The 23777-nt window shown below is 34.9% G+C and overlaps 1 protein-coding gene across 3 annotated transcripts in view; it reads right to left on the bottom strand.

Annotated features, from left to right (window-relative positions):
• Positions 1-23777, bottom strand: part of FTO (FTO alpha-ketoglutarate dependent dioxygenase) — a 433221-nt gene that overhangs the window by 166274 nt on the left and 243170 nt on the right. For 2 of the 3 annotated variants that reach the window (XM_012553818.3, XM_031954518.1), the window contains exon 8: positions 15089-15213. In XM_012553818.3, coding sequence (XP_012409272.1) covers positions 15089-15213 — 125 coding nt within the window. Of the gene's footprint in view, positions 1-15088; positions 15214-23777 lie in introns of those variants that run through there. The other variant, XM_031954519.1, reaches the window with a different exon arrangement.

Genomic DNA, 23777 nt, shown 5'->3' with positions numbered 1-23777 from the left:
TGAGATAGGGAATTGATAAGAGCCAAGAATATGGATTCTTGGGCAGTAGTAAGTGCTCAACTGGAGTTTTTACTCCCAAATCTTCCCAGATTCTGAATTTTCTTATTGCTATTGAGGATACCACCATATTCTCAGTCACACAGAAATTTTACCTCCAAGTTATTGTAGAATCCTCACCTTTATTTATTCTTCATATTCAACCTACTATCTAATGCTGCCATTTTTACCATGATAATATCTCTTTAATAAGTCTGTTCTTCTCCCCAATAACCATAGTTCAGATCCTTGACAACTCTCCTATACCATTGCAATAGTTGTGGGTTTTTTTCAATTGGTCATCCTGCCTCAAGTCCCTCTCCATAAGGAAGTATCCTCTACTTAGCTGCCATTTTTCTAAAATGTTGGAATAATTACTATGACCTTGTTACTCTACCTTCTTCCTACTCAAGTCACTTCAGTATTATCTCTAAGACCAAATATAAACTCATCTGCATAGCATTTAAAATTCTTTATAACTTTACCACTTTCTAGTTTTTTAGCCTTTTGACACCTTACTCTCTTCCAACCATGTATTCTACGATGAAACTACATTGACCTATTTGAACTTCCTCAAAAATTACAAACCATCTCCTATCACTGTGCCTTCCCTTTGGCTATATCCCATACATGCAATGCTCGGCTCCCCCAACCTGATCTCTTAAGTTTCCTTGGCTTCCTTTAAGATATAGTTAAGAATCCATTTTCTGAAGATCTCCTCAAGGATAATGGAACTTTCAGATATATGGATCATATGTTGTATATAAGCCTGATTGTTTGCAAGATAGCTGTCTTGCTTGTTAGAATATAAACTCCTTGAGGGCAAAGACGAACTTTTTTGGCCTTTCTTTGTATCCCCAGAGCTTACTATAATGGTTAGCATACAGCAAGTGATGAATATATGATTAATTGTTTGAATGATTTAATAATCAAATATAGTGATCTAAAATTTACAAAGCCTTGCAAAGGTTATGTAAAATATTATTTTAGTGGTTAAACTGGCTTTAAAAAATGGTTTTATTATGTAACTTTTCTCCAGGAAAATAAAGTTGACTTTCACTTCTTTAGTCCTAGGATAGGGGTGCTACCATAATTCAGACATATAGTTGATTTTTCTTACCAAAGAGCTGCATCACTTTATAATCACATATGGGTTATTGCCCTTGGAATGAATGACTTTAAAAAGTCATAGTCTCCTTTCATGGAGATTTCTCAGAATGGGTCAGACTATTTTTAAAGGTTGAATTCAGCCTTTCAGGAATGAATGCTGTACTTGTGAGTGTGGTGAGAAGTCCTCTGTTGTCTTTGCCCACATTAGCCATGATATCTTATCAACAACTTCACTTGCCAAAATGAGTAAAGAATCTGAGAGCTAAAACATACTCAAATTTAAATTCATTCATGTCAACTCAAATACTGGAATATAAGTACCTGGTGTCCACATTCAAGGAAACTGAGAGTCCCACTGTATTTCCACATATTGTCCACTGAATCATTTGGGCAGTTAGGTGGTACAGTAGATAGAGTGCTAGGTTTGGAACTCAAATCTGGCCTCAGATACTTACCAGTTGTGTAATCCTGGGCAAGTAACTTTAACCTTGTTTGCCTCAAGTTTCCTCATCTGTAAAATGAGCAAATCACTTCAATATCTTTGCTAAGAAAACCTTAAAAGGGATCATGAAGAGTAGGTCATAACTGAAATGACCAACAATGACCATGTCATTCTCTATCAAGTGATTACAAATCTCTAGCTGTCATTTTTAACCCCCTTCTCCAACCCCCATCATATTCTTTTATTCCCATTTCTCTTAAGTCACCTCATCTCCTAACCTCCCACTCTAAAGTACAACACTTCCATTCTGCTTTTTGGAATGTCTGTTCCACAGATAACAAAATTGCTTTCATTTTAAATATTTTCCTTTCTCATTCCTCCAATCTTCCTGTACCTACTGAGACCTAGACAAAGCTTACCTAGCCACTTTCTCTGGCATTTTCACTTCCATCCCACATTCACTTGTGGTGGGGAAGTTGAAATACCCTTTGTTCCATATTGCCATTTTCAGACTCCCTCTTTACCACCATCACTTACCAACTTTTCCTCATTTGGGGTTCATTCAATTCATATCTATGACCCGTTCAAAATTCTGATAGCTGTTATCTATTGAGCTCCAGGATACTTCCCTTCTTTCTTCAATGAATTCAGGGCTGAACTTAAAGAATCTCTCTGATATTCAGATTCTGACTTCATACTAGGGAATTTCAACATATATGTGGGTATGGATATGTGGACATAGATAACGCTTTCAAATTCTAAGCTCCAAATTCCTCCACTTAATCACTGTTCATATCCTACTTCTTTACCCCATCTCAGCTACAAAGATGGTCATATCCATGATCTTGCCATCACCCATAATTAGGCTGCTTCTGCATTAATGAATTCTGAAATTCCCCTCTGACCACAATCTGTTATCACTCCATCTCTCCCTTGCAACTCTTGAACCTGTTCTTCATCATCACTACGACCTCCAATCCTTCCACCTCTCAGTTCTTTCCCATTATCCTTGCACTGGCTGCATTTACTTCTCTTTCCTATTTTGATCCCTGGGTGAACTAGTTCAACTCTACACTTTCTTCTTTGGAACTCCTTGACTTAATTCTATCACCAAACTTGTACTGTCAAGCCTCAGCTTTGTATTATTTCCACCATCTGCTACCTTTATTTCTACCATGTACCACTCATGAAACTATGTTGACTGGGTCAACTATCAATTTAAATAAATCATTTATATAACTCAAGTTATACATTTTATTTATCTCAAGTAGGCCGTCACCTAAGCAAAGCAATTCTTTTTATATCTCTCTAATTAATTATCATACTCACAACAGAAATTTTTCAAAACCTTTTCATCCCTTCTTACACCTCCCATGGTTTCCTCTCCTCCAACATTCTCAGCTAAAATCTTGCCTCATGTTACAGTGAAAAAAATTGGGGGCATTCACTAAAAGGTCCTCTTATTTACTCACCCTCTTCCGCTTATACTATTCAGATCTTTGGTCAGTATCTCATCCTTTACCCCTATCTCACATGAAATTGCCCTTCTTTTTGTCAAGATAGGTGATTCCATTCTTTGTTGTTCTCTCCAGCAGATTGACCCCTCTTTCATCTTCACTCTCACTCATTTTCAATAGCTCCTTATCTACAGGCTGTTTCCCTATTATCTAAAAACATAGTCATATCTCTCTTGCTCCATCCATGGCTAAAATTCTTTTTTTTTTTTTAATAGCCTTTTATTTACAGGATATATGCATGGGTAACTTTACAGCATTAACAATTGCCAAACCTCCTGTTCCAGTTTTTCACCTCTTACCCCCCCACCCCCTCCCCTAGATGGCAGGATGACCAGTAGATGTTAAATATATTAAAATATAAATTAGATACACAATAAGTATACATGACCAAAACGTTACTTTGCTGTACAAAAAGAATCAGACTCTGAAATATTGTACAATTAGCTTGTGAAGGAAATTAAAAATGCAGGTGTGCATAAATATAGGGATTGGGAATTCAATGTAATGGTTTTTAGTCATCTCCCAGAGTTCTTTTTCTGGGTATAGCTAGTTCAGTTCATTACTGCTCCATTAGAAATGATTTGGTTGATCTCGTTGCTGAGGATGGCCAGGTCCATCAGAACTGGTCATCATATAGTATTGTTGTTGAAGTATATAATGATCTCCTGGTCCTGCTCATTTCACTCAGCATCAGTTCGTGTAAGTCTCTCCAGGCCTTTCTGAAATTATCCTGTTGGTCATTTCTTACAGAACAGTAATATTCCATAATATTCATATACCATAATTTATTCAGCCATTCTCCAACTGATGGACATCCATTCAGTTTCCAGTTTCATGGCTAAAATTCTTGAAGACGCCATCTGAACACAGAAATCTATGTTCAGTGTCTTTCTTCTCATTCTCTTCTTCTCTCTCTGCTCTGGTTTCCAACTTTACCATTCAACTGAAAGTACTCTCTTTAAAGTCATGTTTATCTCTTCCTAAACCTAATGGCTTTTCTTAATGCTCATCCTTCTTGGTTTTTCTACAGCCTCTGACATTACTGATCACCCTCTCCTCTTTGTTACTCTATATAAGTTTTTATGGAACTTCTCTCATGACTCTTCTCCAACCTAACTGACTGCTTCTTAGCTTCTTTATTGTTGGATCTTCTTACAGGTCGTTCTTGCTTAAACACAGGGGTATATCCCCAAACTCTGCTCTGTTCTATTCTCTTCTCATTCTATACTACTTTACTTGGTGACCTCATCATCTGTCCAATAGATCTAGATAGATGATTGTCAGATATATTACCTAATCTTAATCTCTCACTTGACTTTTTCTCTAATTTCTCTAACTGCCTATTAGGTAACTTTAACTGGATTTTCTGTAGACATCTTAAACTTATGTCAAAAGTAGAACTCTTCAACTCTTCCACAAAATCCTCTCCTTTACTAACTTCCTATTACTGTTGGAACCATCCTTCTTCTACTCACCTAGACTTGCAATCCAGATGATTTCTCCTTGATTTTCTTTCTCTCTCTCTCTCTCTCTCTCTCTCTCTCTTCCTCTCAGTCTATCTGTCTCTCATATCCCACATACAACTAATTGCCAATTTCTGTGGATTCTACATTCATTACATTTCTCTCTTCTGATACAGCTACCACCCTGGTACAGACCCTCATCATCATGTCTGAACTACTGCAATAATCTTCTGGTAGGCTTCTCTATCTCAGGTCTCTCCCCTACTCGGGTTATTTTTCTTCTCAGCTATCAAAATGATTGTCCTAAAGCATAGATCTGACTATTCCACCACCTTCCTTCCCCATTCAATAAATTCCAGTGGTTCTTTATTATCTTTGAGATCAAATATAAAATTCTTCATTTGGCATTTAAAGTCCTTCATAATCTAGTCTCCTTTCCAGTTTTTTTATTCCTTACTCCCTTTAATGTACTCTATGATCCAGGGACACTGGCTTCCTTACTGTTTCTCATACAAGACACTCCCATCTCCTGATTCTAGACATCTTCATTGGCTATCTCCATGCCTGGAATTCTCTCTTCCCCACTCTGTTTCTTGACTTCTCTCAGATGTCAGCTAAAGTCTTTTCTACAAGAATGCCTTTAATTCTATGACCTCTCTAAGATTATCTTATATTTGTTATACATAATACACAAGTATATAGATGTGTGTATATATCTACATGTCTCTGCATATATATATTTAAATAATTAGTACCATATATATGTGTATATGTATGTATGTATGTATAGGTACGTATTATTTGTAGCTAGCTGTTTACATATTGTCTTCTCCTTTATACTGTGAATTCCTTGAGAACAGGGACTATATACCTTTCTTTACACCTTCATCACTTAGCATAGTTCCCAACAGAAGTCCTTGATAAATGCTTTGTTGATTTGATTTTAAATGCCTACTATGTATAAAGTAGCATGGAGACAGATAGTGTAGGATAGTGGGTACAGTGTTTGCCATGGAGTCAGGAACACTTTTGTTTCATGCCCTACCTTTGTCATATACTAGCTCTAAGTTTTAACTAACATTTTAAGAATTTAAATTGCAGAATCAAGACAAATCTGAGGTACTTTTACACACCTCTCAGATTGGCTTAAAAAAGACAAGAAGATGATAAATGTTGGAAGGGATGTGGGAAAACTGAGACACTAATAAATAGTTGGTGGAGTTGTGAACTGATCCAACCATTCTGGAGAGCAATTTGGAACTCTTCCCAAAGGGCTATAAAAATTGTGCATAACTCTTTGATACAGTGTTTCTGTATCCCAAAGAAATCATGAAAGAGAGAAAAGGACCCACATGTGCAAAAATGTTTGTAGCAGCCCTTTTTGTAGTGGCAAGGAACCAGAAACTGGGTAAATACCCAGTTTCTGTGGAATGGCCTGGAAAGACTTACATGAACTGATGCTATGTGAAGTTTGTAGAACCAAAAGAACCTTGTACACAGCAACAAGAAGATTATGTGATGACTAATTCTAATGGCTATGGATCTTTTTCAACAATGAGGTGATTCAGGCCAATTCCAATACACTTGTGATGGAAAAAGCCATCTGCACCCAGAGAGAGGACTGTGGGGATCATAACATAGTATTTTTACCTTTTTTGTTTCTGTTTGCTTGCTATTTTTTCTTTCTCATTTTCTTCCTTGTGGATCTGATTTTTCTTGTGTAGCATGATAAATATGTAAATATGTTTAGAAGAACTGCACATATTTAACCTATATTGGATTACTTGCTGTCTAGGGGAAGGGATGAGTGAAAGAGAGGAGGAAAAATATGAAACATAAGATTTTGCAAGAGTGAATGTTGAAAATTGTCTTTACAAAAAAAAAAAAGAAAGAAAGAAAGAAAATTGTCTTTGCATGTTTTTTAAAATAAAAAGATGTTATTTTAAAAAGTTTAAAATCCAGAAAATGTAGTGATGGTGCATTGGTAGGGTTTTTTCCTTATCCAGAGGTTCCTTACATCAATGAAATTTAATTCTCCATCCATTATACAAAGTACCATCCTAAGCAGGAGATACAAACACACAGATACACACACACACACACACACACACACACACACAGCAACCTCTCTTGTCCAAGGACTTAATTTTAATGAGATTTAAATTAAGAAAAAATGTGACAACAATTATAGCTATTCAAAAGTGGAAAAGGCTGCCTCCACAAGTAGTAGTTTTTCCTTTACAAAAAATCTTCAAGAGAAACCTGGATGAGCATTTGTCAGTTATTCTGTGGAGAAACCTCTTGTTCAGGAATGGGCTATATTAGATAGTCTCTGAAATAGCTGCTAAATATGAGATTCTATGAACCAAATCAGAGCCCACTGCCATCAATTCTCAGAAAAGCTGTTGTTTATATGGAAAACAGTATCCCACAGAATTCAGAATATACTGTGAACTATCTAATATCTTACCAAGAGAATTAAGGAGTCCTGAAAAGTATGTGCTGAAATATCTGGTATACATTTAGTCAACTTATGACAATGGGCAGGTTCTAAAATGAAGCCTCCACCTCCTAACTAACTGGCCATGCCAAGAAGAAAAGGAGAAAGAAGAAGGAGTGGTAGACCTTGAAGCCTTGATCACTCTGCTTTGGAAACTTAAAAGCTCTTTATCTAAATGGTAACTATTAATCATCAATTATCAAGGTCAAGGGATTTATACAAATTTATAATTAGTTATTTTCCAGTTCATTCAAATCACTAACCCAACTGAATATGTGGAAAATAATAATACTCATAACAACATTTGAGTTCTAGGTTTTTAAGCTTTGACAAAGATATCAATTGAGTCATAGCCTCAAAAGAAAAAATAAGGAAGAATAAAAAATAACCCCCCTCCCCTCCTTTATTTTTTGCACAAACTAAGTTCTAACTTTGGAGCATTACAACTGCTTAATCCTAATTTGGAAAAATGCTATAGAATCATAATATAAAATATGCTTACTTTAGAAAGAAGTGGATGATATATATATAAAGCTTCCTTTAAACATAGAGGATGGGGCTATGACAAATTTCTACAAGGAAATGCACCAATCATCCACATTTTTAAAACTGGTCTCAGTATGTCTAGAGAAAGATTTTTATGCCCAAGGAAGCATATCTGATTGTTCATCTTAACTGTATCAAAGAATACTAGGCAGAGTATAGGCTACATAAGATTTCACAACAAGGTTTATCTTAGGTTAAAAGATAATAATAAATATACATGTTCACATGCAAATAATGGAGAGGCATGTTAATGGCCATTGTCAAATCAAGTTGAATCTTATTAAATTTTTTTATCTTCCCTGAACCTATTATTACTTTATCTATCTTCTGAGAGCTTTAAATAAGAGAAATATGAGTGACTGACAGCAGCAAAGAACCAGAGGATCACCAAAAGCAAAGTCTGTCAACAAGCAACTAGACACAGGGTCAGGATGACCTCAGATAATGAATACTTGGACATAGCTAGGAATGGATGAATTACAAAGCATTTATTAAAGAACTGAGTATATGCACAACATATATAAAAATGATTCAACATCAGAGTTGAAGGAAAGGGCCAGAAGTTCTAAGGCTTTAGAGGTATGGTGGGTGACAAGACTCAAGTCTCCTAGGTTACATCAGTAGGTCAGACCACAGGATAGGGGACTATAAGACATGAAAGAAGGGCAGATTATAAAGCCAGGAGTACCTTAGGTGGCAGAGGCAAAGCAAAGAGTTAAGGTATGGTGATATTCCATTTCATTAAAGGCATAGAGTTGTTGATTGAACATCTCATCAAATGATATAGCAATCAAAAAGCCCAGGGGAAGAGAGAAGGCAAAGAATGATGGCCAGTAATGGCCAATCTTCCTGATACTTTGTGGTGCTGGGCTCAGAGATGACAAGGGTATCCCAAGCAGAAGGTCTTCCCAGTGCTCCAACATTCAGGATGGGTTCTAAGACTATATGCAACGTACTGAGAGGCTCTATGACAGCTTCATTTGACATCTTATTCTCTCAATAAGGCCAATATTCTGATAATCTTTGTGATGTAGTAGACATATTATAAAAAGAGAAGGATGGTCTATTTGGGTCTGTCATTTTAAAATGTTTTTTTTTTTAACTGATTGCACTGTTTTGTGATTTCATGTTTCATGTGGTCTTTAACAAATATCTTCATCTTTGGTACTTGCACCCTCAGGCAGTTTTGCAATAGGCACAATCTTGAAAGTTAGGAAAATGAAGGTTATTCCTAAAATGTCTCCTTCCCTGTATTATCCTAAATTTAGCTCCTCTGATCATTATAAATTCACATGCTTTTACTAATTAAATCAAAACTAAAGGTGAAAAACAAGATGAATTGTTAAAGTGAATTATTTCCTTAAGTTAAGCATGATGAAACTTGAATTTTTTTTTTCAGTCTGTGTGAAAAGCATTGGAAAGCAGGCAATAACACTATCAAAAGTCACTTGACTCTTTAACAGTACAACAAGCTTTAAGAGAAAGAAAGGCTCTTGATTTTCAACTACAGCTCTATTATTTCCCCCAATGACTCAGTATATCTCTCAACTTTAGGATGAAATAACAGATTTTTCCTTTTGGCATTTTATGGGGAATTTCCTGAATACTTCCCCTTGTTTCATCCTTATAGTGATTGTTCAATTACTGCATGATGTTGAAATATAGCACTTTATATAATACTTTAGCAACAAAAGGCTTTTTTTTTCAAGCTTAATAAATGAACAAATTTTATTTTGTGGTCATGGAAAATGGTAGCTATCTTCACAGAAAAAGCTTTGCTTAGTAATCCTAAATATTACTTTATGGAAAATAATGAAATATTCCTGAATAATTCAAGAGATAACCTAATAGAAACAAACTGTAATAACAAATCACTATGTCTATGCTCCATTCACTAGAGGCACTAATTATATAGCATAAGTAAAATATTTCTTTGAAAATCCAAGGCAAATAACACAAAAGTCCATGCCTTTCATCCAGTCATCTTCCAATGCTTTACCATTTGGATTGTATTACTTTTAAATTTCTTTTTTTTCTAATGAATTTCCTTTCTTTTAATTAAAGAGTGATCATTAAGTTTTCAGCAACTTGGGAGGATAGTGGTACAATACAATCTTTTTTGACTTTACATAAGATATATTTCAAACATACCTTAAATACTAAATATGCTAATAAAAGGCAGCCTTGAAAAGATGCCTAGGCTTGTTTAATATAAACAAAAGTGCTAAATTTTTGGTAAGAGCACATCAGACACAGACAGTGAACTGTACCTTTTCTTTGTCATCCTTTTCAAATGATAATTCTTTCACTGTCACCATTAAATCTTAATCTATCCCAGCTCCTTGTATGGGTCATTGATTCTATATGTACTGCTGTTATTTTAAAATGTTTCCCCTTGGTAGGGAAAGAGAAAAAAAAGCTGTCGAGAGCCAGATGGGCCACTTCACAGTTCATTTATCAAACCTAATACACTGGGCTCCACCCTCCTCTCACTCACTGTTGCAGTTAAACTTCCATATAATTTGGTAATCATTTTCATTATCAGAGAATGACCCTAAAGGAGACTACCCTGGGATGCTCAGTCCACACAAGTCTCCCAGCTGTTCCTTTTCTGTTTCTTCCTACAGTAGACCTTAAGAACCTCATAGTTTATTAGCTGCAGACTGACCTTTGGGAATCAGAGGTCAAGAAGGGGTCAGATCTGAGGGCTTGCCTAGCTCTTTAAAAGCTATAACAACTTGTCCATCAGGCACTAGTAGACAGTATAAACAAACCTAAATCTTCAGAAATTCTGGACCACTTCTGTTAACACTTCTCCCACATTCAGTTTTTTTTTTTTTTTTTTTTTTTTTTTTCCTGATACACTTTGAATTGTTCAACTCTGAATAAGTGAATAAACATCCCTGATAAGCCTATTTGAAGAGAGTTGTTTGGGGAGTTATTAGCCTTGAGAATAGAAACCTTTATCACTCAAATGCATCTTTGGGATCAGTGATGGTTCAGTGACAAACTAGGTTGTTTACAATCATGCAGAGTAGAGCTTCCCCTAAAAGTTAAATCCACAAGACACATGTGCTTCCTGTTCAAGGCTCTTTGGATAATGGCTCCACAAGCACCTAACTTGGAAGACATACATTTGATGAGTGTATCACAAGTTCTACCTTGAAAAACAAAACTAAAAGACAATACTTTGCCCCTCAATCTCACCCTGTCCCATCTCAGTGTTGCATAAGGAGCCTGCCAGAGATTCAAAATTGTTATAGTAGCCTATAACAAAATTTCTGCCAGCTGCTTTGACTTGATTGACCTATATTTCTCAAAGTTGTACTCTTCATAATGAGTTCTCTAATGTGCAATATAAGGTAATTAGAGTCATCTGTATTTAACTTCCAGAGGAAAAAAAAAAATTCTATTATCTAATCTAGCTGATCCCCTGATAGCCTGTTGAAAGTAAAATACTGTAACCTATTGCTTGCCCTTTGACAAGTGCTAATTATTTCCTGTCCAAGCACATTTTTCTCATGTAATTCCAAAGTACACAATAGGCTGATCTCTAAAACCCAGGCAGCTCAGCAAGCAGTGTGGCGGATGTTTTATAACTTTCACCACCACATGCTTGATAGCTACCATAGTCAATGCCTCATTCCAGACATCCAGCTGAAGCTTTGATGGGAAAAAGGGAGGAGGTGTACGGTAACAGTCTGTTTATGTGGTTCATATGGATGAGACTCTTAGATAGGTCACTAGAATGGGAAACATCAAATGATGGGGGTGGGGAGAGTGAGGGAAGGATTATAGTTATTTAATACCCTAAGGATACTTTCTGAGCTCTCAAGACACTGCCCTCTTGAAATATTCTTTCAGGTGTTTAGTTTTAAAGAGGCCTGCATAGTGTCTGTTGCTAAGCTTTCTCTTCCCCCACTCTTCCCCACACTGCCCTCCCCCCCACCCATGCCACAAAGTACTTTAACATTTTTGCTTCAGAGACTAGACTACATCTACTTCAGCACTGGCTCCAACTCCTGATTAAATTGTTAGTAGTAAGTAAAAACCAGAAACACTGTAACCAGACTCCTTTTAAACAAGCTATTTTTGTCATGCAGGCTGGTGATTTGGTATATTAGGAAATTATTGTTAACAAACTCAATGCACTCTCCAAAAGACATTAATTCTCAACATTTATGCTTTCTCTGTATAAGGCTGACTTTTTTGCTTTGTTTCCTCCTAAGGTAAAAGGGAGAAAGTGGTAAAGGTGATAAAAGGCCTTTTTTTCTTCACTCTTTTTCCTTCTTTTTGCCCATCTTTTCTTTTAATCAGGCAGGGTAGAAGGAAAGGTCCAGAACTGAAAGGGTCAAACAGAAGAAGAACTAGATCTCTCCAAACTGACATTTAATTTAAAAAAATATACTGAAACAGACCAATTAAAAAAATAAATCAACTTAAATTCTTCAAGTTTAAAAAAATTAGAAAATTATTTCATCATTGCAAGTTGAATGGATTCACCCATCTCTCTGAAAGAAAAATGAATGGTACTCATATACCATTAATACTTTATTGAATGTCTCCTTCTTCGGAAAACACTATCATGCCTAGCTTGATTCCAGGAGGCAAAGAAATTCAAATTCATCAAGTATTTACCAAACATCTAAGACATTACAAGTACCATGCTAGGCAGTGGGAATATCAACTCAAAAATAAAACCAACTCCAGCCCCTCAAGGAACGTATGTTCTACTGGAAGGAACCCCAGAGAAGAAGCTTTTTCTAGTATAATGCTACGGTATCCTTGAACTGCCCTAACTCAGTCATTCTGCCCCAAACCTCAGGCTATCATACCACCCTTCCCTCTTGATCATCAGAATAATTGATAAGGATAAAAGATCTTATATTTTAGAATATCAGATGCTGCTCCCCATCCCACTATTAGAATATCAGATAATCTTCCCATCTCCGGTGCCTCCTCTTCATGTCATCCTCACCCACTCCCCATTATGTCATTGTTTCTGATTCCCTATAAAGAATCTCCATACCCTACATTCCATACTGGATACTTGGAGACAAGAGTCTGATCCAGTCAATTGACTTACTCTCCAATAAATTAAATTATAACCCTCTAACTTCTACCTCACCTCAGTTTCTCTGGCATTACACTAGTTGCTAGTGCAACTCTTCCTTATTCTGCCAAAGATATATTGACCTTTTTTGTCATATATTTGATGCATATGTTTATATTTGTATAGGCTTCCTCTCTCTGCTCTCCCTCACCCGCTACTTAATAAAATGCAAGCTCTTTAGGGCAGGCATGGTTTCATTTCTGTCTTGGTTTCCCTAATATAAAACAAAGTGCTTGGCACATAGCGGGTGCTAATTAACACATTGATTATACTTACCTCGGCTTTGCTTGAAAACTTATGAGTCTGCACATCGGAACAAGGAGCTTTCACAAGATAGCCCATTCCAATTTGTTACTAAAGAAGATGCTCTATAAACAAGACAATCCCTGATGTCTCTGCAGCATCAAAACATTGTTTCTAGTTCTACCTTCCTGAGTCAGACAATCTGCCTTTCAAGCCCTTGGAGTATGTTATCACATTGCCCCCCTAAACCTTTTCTTTTTCAGGCTAAACATCCTTTGTTCCTTCATTCAAAATATGGTATAATCTTGATGCTTTTTGTCATCCTGACTGCTATGTTTTTTTGTTTGTTTGTTTTTTGCTGAGGCAATTGGGGTTAAATGACTTGCCCAGGTTCACACAACTGGGACTTGTTAAATGTCTGAGATCAGGACTAGTGCTTTAGTCACTGTGCCACCTAGCTGCCCCCTGACTGCCATGATCTGAAAACTCTCCAGCTTATAAGTGACTAGCATGTGTAGTCAGAGTGGCCACATGACCTCTGAATGTAGCCTAAGGTCACAAGTACTTTTTGGTTGCATGAAAACTCAAGTTTTGTTTTGTTTGGTTTTGTTTCCAAACACTCCTATCTAACTATATCTCTTTGATATTATATTTATGAATATTATTTCTTGAAGCAAATGTAAAATTTATATTTATTCTCTCTGTTAAATTTAACTTTCACTGATATGGTGCTGGGTTCAAAATTATAATCTTTTCTTGGATCTTGAGACACTGTCATCTGATTTGTTAGCCATCCCAGTTTTGTGTATGCTGAAAATTTGATGAGCATCTATGCCTTTCTCTAAAGCTTTAGTAAAAATATTAAACAGAATAAAGTTAAGTACAAATCCTAAGGACATACCACAGGTGTCCTAGGAAGATATTAATATTGAGCCAATAATGATTCTTTGAGCCCAGTCATTTAACTAGTTCCAAATTTTCCTAACTGTATTATTATTTAGTTCCCAATTCTCCACTTAGTCATCAGAACAGTGTGAAATATTTTATTGAATTCTTCACTTAAATCTAGGTAAATTATGTCTATGACAGCCCCCTAATCTACCAATGCAGTCTGTCAAAAAAGAAATTAAAGTTGATTTGACATTATCTATTTTTGATGAAGTTATGCTATATTTCTGTGATTTAGATGAGTTTCTTAATTTTTTATAACTGATACTAATTGAATTATCAATTGTAAGACTATCAATTGCAGAACTTTGTTCTGAGAATATTATGTTTATGAAGAGATATACCTCATTAGTAGACATAGTATTCTGTAATTAGCAAGACTCCAACCATCAAATATAATCTTTTTTTACTCTCTAGCATAGAAAGATATACAAACCTCAAAATTCTTTGTAACAAAAAGTCCACATTACAAATGTAATATTTGGAGGAATAGATATGTGTTTTCATTCTTAAAATTGAACACTGAGTAAACTAATGTTAAAATACATTATCAGAAGGGAATGAAGATTGACTGTGTAGAAACTTGTGTGGAAGACAACAAAAATCAGAGTTACTGAAGCACAATCAAGTTTATATGCAAAGAAAATAAGGTGATTTTATGGTAATTTGCACTTATTTAATATCCCATAGATGAAATGGAAAAATATACCAGGTGAAAATTTTTCAAGCAATTCATCCTTCATCAAGTGTTATAAGCATTCACTCATATATGTATTTCCCAGGCTTCTCTCCATATTAGTTTTCAGTATGTTGGTAAAACTAACTTTTCAGCATCAAGTACATTATGCTTAAAATGTAAACATCTATGCTAAATATGAGTCAAGAATTAAATTTCTCTCTCTCTCTCTCTCTCACTCACACACATACACACACACACACACACACACACACACACACACACTCTTACACTCTAGTAACACAAGCCACACTATCAACCAAAAGTAAAAAAGTAAGCTTCTCCAGAAAGCATCTTGAATGTACTTTTTCCCCCCCATAGGTTCTCCTATGAGGAGAAATGAGAAAAACTGAGCTAGCAACAAGGAAGCTCCTCAGCTAATACTGCTTGTAAACTTCAGTAAACAAAAAGAAGCATTTAATTAGAGGTCTAACCTCATACACCATTCCATTCGCAGCTCCTGTCGTGTGGTGAGCAAGGCAAGTAAATCTGTTATGATTTCATTCTTTTGTTCCATGGGCAATCCCTCTTTTCTGATTTCACAAAGCACTGCATTTGTCTAAGAAAAATGATAAAAAAAAAAAAAAGAAAAGAAAAGAAAAGAAAAGAAAGAAAGAAAGAAAAAGAGGAAGAAAAACATAAAATTAATAAAAAAGCCCATAAGCAAATAAGGACAGTAAATCAATGGCCTTTTTTTATTACAGTTTCACTGCTAACAAATCAATACAGTAAATGATGGTCAAAAATGGGCACCATATATTTGGTATTTAATCAATGTACATGGCATATAAGGTAACCTATAAAGTTCCATTGCCTTAAGTAACACATTGTGCATTCTCCCTTTCATTTTCTCAACACACATGCCTATTTTTTTCCCTTTGAGCTGCTGAGCATAAGCTATTATTAGAAATGATTTTCACGTACGCTTCTCTGTGAGTTGTTTGTTTTGCCTTTTTAAAAAAGAAGTCTTTGACTTTCTCTCTACTTCCTGCTACCAGCTGTGGCTTTCTGTGCTGTCTCTCTTCTTTGAATCATTAATTTCCATTCTCAGCCATGCCAATGATTTTTTTCTTCCCTCCGTCATTTTCCTTAGTTGGGGGGTAGGGAAGATAAACCAAGATCTTGCTAAGAAATAAATATGTGCACAAAACACAAGGATTATATGATATCCAAACTGACATTTTCATGATTTGAAAATCCACTGCATATACAATTATACCCATATTTAAAATAAGTTTAAAACATCTTTAAACAGAGATAAAAAGCTACAAGAGACCAACAATTTTGTGGGGAATTGTTTATTCTATGATCACAGTAACCAAAAGAAATTAGGCTTAGAATTAACCATATACATACTCACATTTACAACTTTTGCCTAGTTGTAGGAAATCAGATGGGAAAGTCTCTTTAAACAGTTAAGACCTAAATACCCCTCGTGAAGTTTTCTTCAAGAAAGAAAATTCAGTACTCATTTAATTATCATTTTCACTTGACCCCAACAAAACTGCAAAGCCTTTTGGTTTATATGTATGGTAAGATCTTTAAAAATATATATATACAACAATATAATATGAAAACTGTAGAAATATAGTTTTAAATCTGAGTAGTGTTCAATTATTTCAAGCATATACTTTTTAAAATATGTGCATCAAAATTTATATAAGCTAAAGGAGAGAATTTAAGGTGGTCAGAAAGTTATTAATCTACATTTCAACCATGTCTTTTGGCAATATTCTTAACACAATAACTGTTAGAGAAACAAAAAGTCTCCATGTTGGTGTCTTAAGTACTCTGTAATTTTCTCCCCTGGTGTATACCCATAAAAACATTTTCACAATGAAAATCCCAGCATAATTTACCCTTCCAACTGTTTTTGTATAATCTCTTTACAATCTGCATAATCTCTTTATAGCCTCATCTTCCAATGACAAGGGGGCTTCCATCAAGGCTCTGTTGGACACACTTTAACTGGTTGGCAGCAGGATTTTCAGGCCTCGGCTGCAGAACCAAATTGCATGGCCTCTTCAAGCAAACCCACTGCTCAAAGGCTGACACCAACAAGTATCTAAAGCATGTCTAATTCCAATGAGGCCCAGTTTCAAAGAGTATTCAAACAAACAAAAGCCTGTTTCCTTGGCTATGTATAACTTAACTCATGTATACCCAATATGAGAACTGTAAGGGATAACAAAGGGTTATTTAGCCTTTCCCCCACGTTAGAAAGTACATATTTTTTACCCAAAACCAAAAATGTTGAAACAGATTCAAATACACACATTAGAAGGGTCCCACAAATGTAATTAAGAATATAAATATATTACTACAAAATAGATTATTTCTCTTTAGAATGAGTTAATTTTTAAAAAATTACTCATTCCTTTAACATTAATGAAAATTTCTTTAACAAATATATTCTACTTTTCAGGGAGAAAAAAGGTTTAGAATTCCCTGTGTTATTTTTTTTATCTGCTTCCAAAACTAATGTTTTATGAACAGTTACACATGTTAAAAAGAGGAAGTATATATTCCACTGGTGTACAGATCCACCCAGGACATCGCTATAAATTTCTTTTTTTTTCTTCTTTTTTTTAGAGCTCAACTGAACCTTTTTTTTTTTTTTTTTATTAATATAGCTTTTTATTTACAAGATATATGCATAGGTAATTTTTCAGTATTGACAGTTGCAAATCCTTTTGTTGCAACTTTTTCTCTCCTTCTCCCCACCCCTTCCCCCAGATGGCAGGTTGACTAATACATGTTAAATATGTTAAAGTATAAGTTAAATACAATATATGTATATATGTCCAGTTATTTTACTGTATAAAAAGAGTCAGACTTTGAAATGGTATACAATTAGCCTGTGAAGGAAATCAAAAATGCAGGCAGACAAAAATAGAGGGATTGGGAATTCTACATAGTGGTTCATAGTCATCTCCCAGAGTTCTTTCCCTGGGTGTAGCTGGTTAAGTTCATTACTGCTCTTTTGGAACTGATTTGGTTCATCTCATTGTTGAAGAGCGCCAAGTCCATTAGAATTGATCATCATATGGTATTGTTGTTGAAGTATATAATGATCTCCTGGTCCTGCTCATTTCACTCAGCATCAGTTCATTTTACCTGTGTTATTAGGAAATTTTACTTCATAATCTTTTCATCTTGATATTGCAAAAGTCATGAACACTTTTCAAAAGACCTTTTCCCAATCTATCAGCTCCCTAAATTCATAGACTTTCTTCCTACACTTTCCTACCTAAGAATGACATGCTTGACTACATGAATTGTGCTCCTATTATCTTTATAATTTTTATTATATGTCCTAGTTACCCACAACCTCGTTGTTTTTAGATTCTAGGCCCTGTTGTTCCATCCCAACTGGCATGGCTGCATTAAAAGTTTACAAATTATTATAGACAGTGACCTAAAGACAGTAGAAGAAAACAGACTCATTCCCAGCATCTAGAAAACATTGTTTGTTCTTCACATTATTTAGAAACCACCTCTCCTTTGTTTTCAGGGAAACCCTGGAAACAGGGTTTTGTTTTCTTTTTCTGAGACTCAGGAAAAATAAATGGATAGATATAAGAAGAGAAATGAAAAAGAAGTACTCCAGAAGAAAAACGATATTCATATGTGCTTTTACTTTAAGAAATTCTGGTATATTAAAGAATAAAAACTATATCAATTCCCAAAACCAACTAAGGGTAAGGGATTATTCAAACAACAAAGGTTCTTTCCTTTATAAATGAGTTAGCTTTAAGGTTTTTGTAAATCTCGATTTCCTTAGTCTAGTTACACAATTATTCACATTCTAAAATTTTCATTTATCTACAACTTTTCAAGGCGATGCCTAGAATATTTTGAAAGTTGCATCTAACTCAATGCATCCAATATATTAAAATGAGAGGCAGGGGAGAGTTAATAGAATAAAGGAAACAGCCATGGTTGCAATGAGAAAACATTAACAACAACAACAAAAGAAGGGTGAGTTGGGAATGACCCTATAGATCCTAAAATATAATAGTTGAAGTCAGCACCCATACGCTTTTTAAATTTAGAAAGAAAAGAACTAGAGACACCAAAGCAGACTCTGAATTGCCAAAACAACATATTTTCCAAAGGCAAATTAACGGTGATATTTTCCTCTTCTTAAGAGTGTCATCTCCTCCAAACTTGACTTCACCTAGGAAAGATTAATAGGCCATTTACCCATGAGCAGCAGCATGGATGACAAGGCTGTCTCAAGAGAATCATAAATCTGAAAATATCAACATATCCTCACTCCTTCCAGAGCCTAAAACATAGCCTGGTCTCAAAACTTGGAGAAAGTATACAGCGTTGCTGAGAGAAATAATTTGTAGGTTAAGTTTCATACCATAGTAACTCTTTCTGACTGAGTTAAAAACCTAGGGGAGCATGGAAATACTGACAAGCCTCAAGCCACAATCCACAAGGAGCAGGTTGGAACCAATAACATTCTCTCCTTCAGTTTCATCTCAAACTAAATTAATCTCCTTGACTCTGGATCTGTGACAATTCAACAAGAATGTCACTAAGTATTCTATTCTTCAAAAGAAAATTTTAAAAACTCAAATACTTCAACCTATATATCATCAAGAACTTGGAGTACAAGCAACTTTTAAATGTCTCAGTTCATTTAGAGAACTGGGAGTGATATACCATGTAAAAACTATGATGCCATCAGAAGAATTATATACCAGACACTATCCAGATACATAAAAGGCCTGAAGCATTTATTTTTAAAATAATCTTCAATGATATAAAATACTTGACAATGGTTTTGATTTTTGGAATCTGAGAAAAGTAATCAAGATTCCAGTAAAAAACTGGTAAAAACAGGTGATCGAGCCAAGTAATATTTTTAATAACAAAAAAGCTGTTTTGATTATAAAGTATGAATGATATGAATTTTCTTGTGTGGCTCATAAATAGGCTATAAAAAGCAATTCCAAAATAAATTTCTGAATTCCAAAGATATTTTTGACAATGGCAGTATTATCGGGATAAGATGCAACTCCAAAGATAATATATATTACAACACTTTTTTGGTCTATAAATTTATACATTTTAAGAGAATCACTGAATTTCAGAGTTGCAAAGGACTTTGGGAACCACCCAGTTAAACCTATACTCGAAAAAGGACACCAACTGGAACCTACATAAAAATATATCCTCCAGTTTCTGCCTTCAGACTTCTAAAGAGGATGGACTTACTACCTCTTGAGGCATTTAATTTCATTTTGGGATACTTCTAACTATAGTGAAATTTTTGTATATTCCACCCATTATTCCTGATTCTTCTTTCTAAGACCAAACAGAACAAATATAATCTTTCACATGAAAGCCTTTCAAATACTTGAGACAACTACCATCTTTACTTGAAATTTTTTCTTCCCCAGGCTAAATATGCCCAATTCTTTCAACCATTTGTCAAATGACATAGGTTCAAAGCCATTCACCATTCCTTTTGTTCTCTAATTCTAATCAATGTTCTTTCTAATCTGAACTGAGATCTTTAATCAGAACTGAACATTGGAATGACAGAACTGATGGGAGTATGGCTGAAGAAAGAATTCTATCTTTGGAGTCAGAATACCAGTTTTGAATTCAGAAAATGATACCTATTTCCTTGTGTGGGCGATAAATTGGTTATAAAAAACAATTCCAAAATAACTTACTACCAATTATTACCTGTAGAATGCTAATATAGTTCCTTTTCTTCTCTGGGCCTCAATTTCCTCATCAATAAAATGAAAGGATTAAATGAGATGATGTCTAGTTTTTCCAGGTCTAAAATTCTATTGTGCTATAATTCAGGTCAACAAATATTTAGTAAGATGCTATTATATGTTGGGAACTTTGCTAAGAGCTGGGGATATTAAAAAAAAACTAAAAGATCTCTGTTCTGAAGGAACTCAAAAATGAATGGTGAAGATAACATACATGCAAGCAATTAAATAAAAAAGATATATAATACAAATTACATGATAGTAAATGACCATAGTAATCTAGCATATGATAAACCAAAGATCCAAACTTTTGTAATAATAAACTCATTATTTGACAAAAACTTTTGGGAGAACTGAAAAACAGTATGGCAGAAACTAGATACATTATACCAGCATCTCACACTGTGTACTAGATACATTATACCAGCATCTCACACTGTGTACCAAGATGAGATACGTGATTTACACATAAAAGGGTGATACAATAAGCAAACCAAAAGAGCACAGAAAATTTTATCTGTCTGATTTATGAATAAGGGAAGAACCCAGGACCAAAGAAAATAAAGAGAACATTACAAAATGTAAAATAGATAATTTTGATTAAATTAAATTGAAAAGTTCTTACACAAACAAAATCAATGCAACCAAATTTATAAGAAAAGCAGAAAACTGGGGGAAGAATTTGTAATAATTATCATTTATAAAAGCCTCATTTCTCAAATATAAAGAGACCTGAATCAAATTTATAAAAATACAAGTAATTCCACAGTTGATAAATGGTCAAAGGATATGAACAGGTAATTTTCAGGCAAAGAAAATCAAAGCTACCTATAGTCATATGAAAACATGCTCTAAATCACTAGAAATGCAAATTAAAATAACTCTGAATTACCACCTCACATCTATCAGAGTAGCTCACAGAACAAAAATGGAAAACATTGGATATTAGAGGAGATGCGAGAAAATTGGAACACTAATGCACTGTTGCTAGAGTTTGTAAACTGATCCAACCATTCTGGAGAGCAATTTGCAACTATGTCCAAAAGGCTATAAAACAGCAAAAGCATTACTAGGCCTATATCCCAAAGATATCAAAAACCAGGAAACAAATGAAAAAGGATCTATTTGTACAAAAATAAATGGGAAATCAAAGGGATGCCCATCAATTGAGGAATGGCTAAACAAGCTGTAGTAAATGATTGTAATACGGCATTATTGTGCTATAAGAAATGACATTTAATCAAAAGCAGGATGATTTCAGAAAAACCTGGAAAGATTAAATGAACTGATGCACAGTGAAATAAACAGAATCAGGAGTGAACTGTCCACAATACTCTTCGATGAAGAATTATGAATGATTTAGCTATTCTCAGCAATACAATGATATGACACAATCCTAAAGGAGTAATGATGAAGCATATTATCCACGCCCAGAGAAAGAATTAATATTGACTGAAATCAGACTGAAACATTCTGTTTTTCACTTTCCTATTTTGATTTTTTCTTTTATTTGAATTTTCTTGTACAAAATGACTAATATGAAAATGTTTTATATAATTACACATATACAATATCTGATTCTTTACTGTCTCAAGTTGGTAGAGGGATAGAATTTAGTACTCAAAATTTTAAATAAAAATATTTTTAAAATTGGGGAGAAAAAATTAAGGAATTGTATCTAAGAAAACATATTAAAATGCAAACTTTTTGTAGGAATAAAAAAATTAACTTACAAAAATAAAGGTTATACAGACCTTTGAGATGAGTATAGAACACACACACTAGAATTAATGAGAATAGCAAAAGGCTTCTTGTATACAGAGAGTAAGATTTTACCTGAAATTTGAAGGAAACCAGTGAAGGCTAAATACTGAGAAGGCCTTGAATGAACCGAATAGGTTTTTAATCTGAAGAGGGGGAGAATTCCAGATATGGAGAACAGTCAGTGAGAATTTCCAAAGTTGGGAGATGGAGTGTCTTATATGACGAATGGTAGGAATGTTGATATCTCCAAATTATAATAGAGTATAAAAAATAAGAAAGGGCTGGGTAATGAAGGGCTTTGAAAGTCAAATAAGGATTTTATATTTGATTTTGGAGGTAATGGGAAGTTAATGCAATTTATTAAACTGGAGGGGCAGTATGTGACATGGTCAGACATGTACTTTAGGAAGATCAGTTCTGATAGAGGAGGGGAGGATTATTTGGAGTGGGGGAGGGAAACCAAACCAGCAGACCATTTCAATGTTTCAGGCATGAGGTGAGCAGGGCCTGTACCACGGTGGGAGCAGTGTCAAAGGACAAAGGGAGACATAAAAGATATGATAATGGTAGAATGAATGGAACTTGGTAACTGATTGGAAAAGGGATGGGGCAGGGGAGGAAGATGGGAAAATGAGGAGTTGAGGATGACAACTAGGTTGTAAGCCTGGATGAGGAGGATGGTGTGCCCAAGACAATAATAGGAAAATTAACAAAAGGGCAGACCTAAGAGGAACAAAGAAACATTGAGCTCCTACTGAGTTCCTGTGGAACCTACTCATTTTACAGATGGAAAAACTGAGGCCCAGAGAGGTTAAGTATACAAGGAACAGCAGGGAAGCCACCATTCCTAAATCACAGAGTATGTGGAAGAGAATAAAATATAATTAGATTGAAAAATAGGAAAGTGGCAGGTTAAAAAAGCTTTACAAATGAAATGAAGGATAATATCCTTACTAGTTAGATGGCTTTGTATAAGGTCATACAACGAATAAGGAGCAAAGTCAGAATTGGAATAAAGGTCTTTTAATTCCATGTTTAGTGTTCAATCAGACATTTATTAAGTATCTGCTAAGTGCCAGAGATTGGGCCAGGTGCTAGGTGGTAGCTATTGTTGCTGTTTGGTAATATCTGACTCTTTGTAACCTCATGGCTTTTTTTCCATGGGGTTTTCTCGGGCAAAGATACTAGAATGATTTACCATTTACTTCTCTAGTGTATCCCCATTTAACAGATGAGAAACTGAAACAAACAGAAATTAAGTGATGCGACCAGGATCACACTACTAATAGGTGAATAAGGTAGGATTTGAACTCAGACCTTCTTGACTCCTGACATCCATACAAAGAATGAAGCCCTACTCTCAAGGAGGTTTTATATTCTATTATATCACAAAGTCTAGCAAACATTTTAAAAAGACACTTTGCATTAAAAGACTCATTACTTTATGATCCCAATAAATTTCAAGAATTACCAATTGGAAGATTTTACTTTGCCTACTCAATAGATTAAACATTTGTTTAAGGTCTGGTTAACCAAGAAAGAGGAAGGAAAATTATGTGTGCCTTAAGAACATTCAGAGAGCCTTAGTTTCTTCTGCTTCAATAACCTGGGC

Source organism: Sarcophilus harrisii, chromosome 2, assembly GCF_902635505.1.
Source record: "Sarcophilus harrisii chromosome 2, mSarHar1.11, whole genome shotgun sequence".
Classification (NCBI taxonomy): Eukaryota; Metazoa; Chordata; class Mammalia; order Dasyuromorphia; family Dasyuridae; genus Sarcophilus; species Sarcophilus harrisii.
Note: the sequence above shows the minus strand (reverse complement) of the source record. Positions and strands in the feature narration are given on the sequence as shown.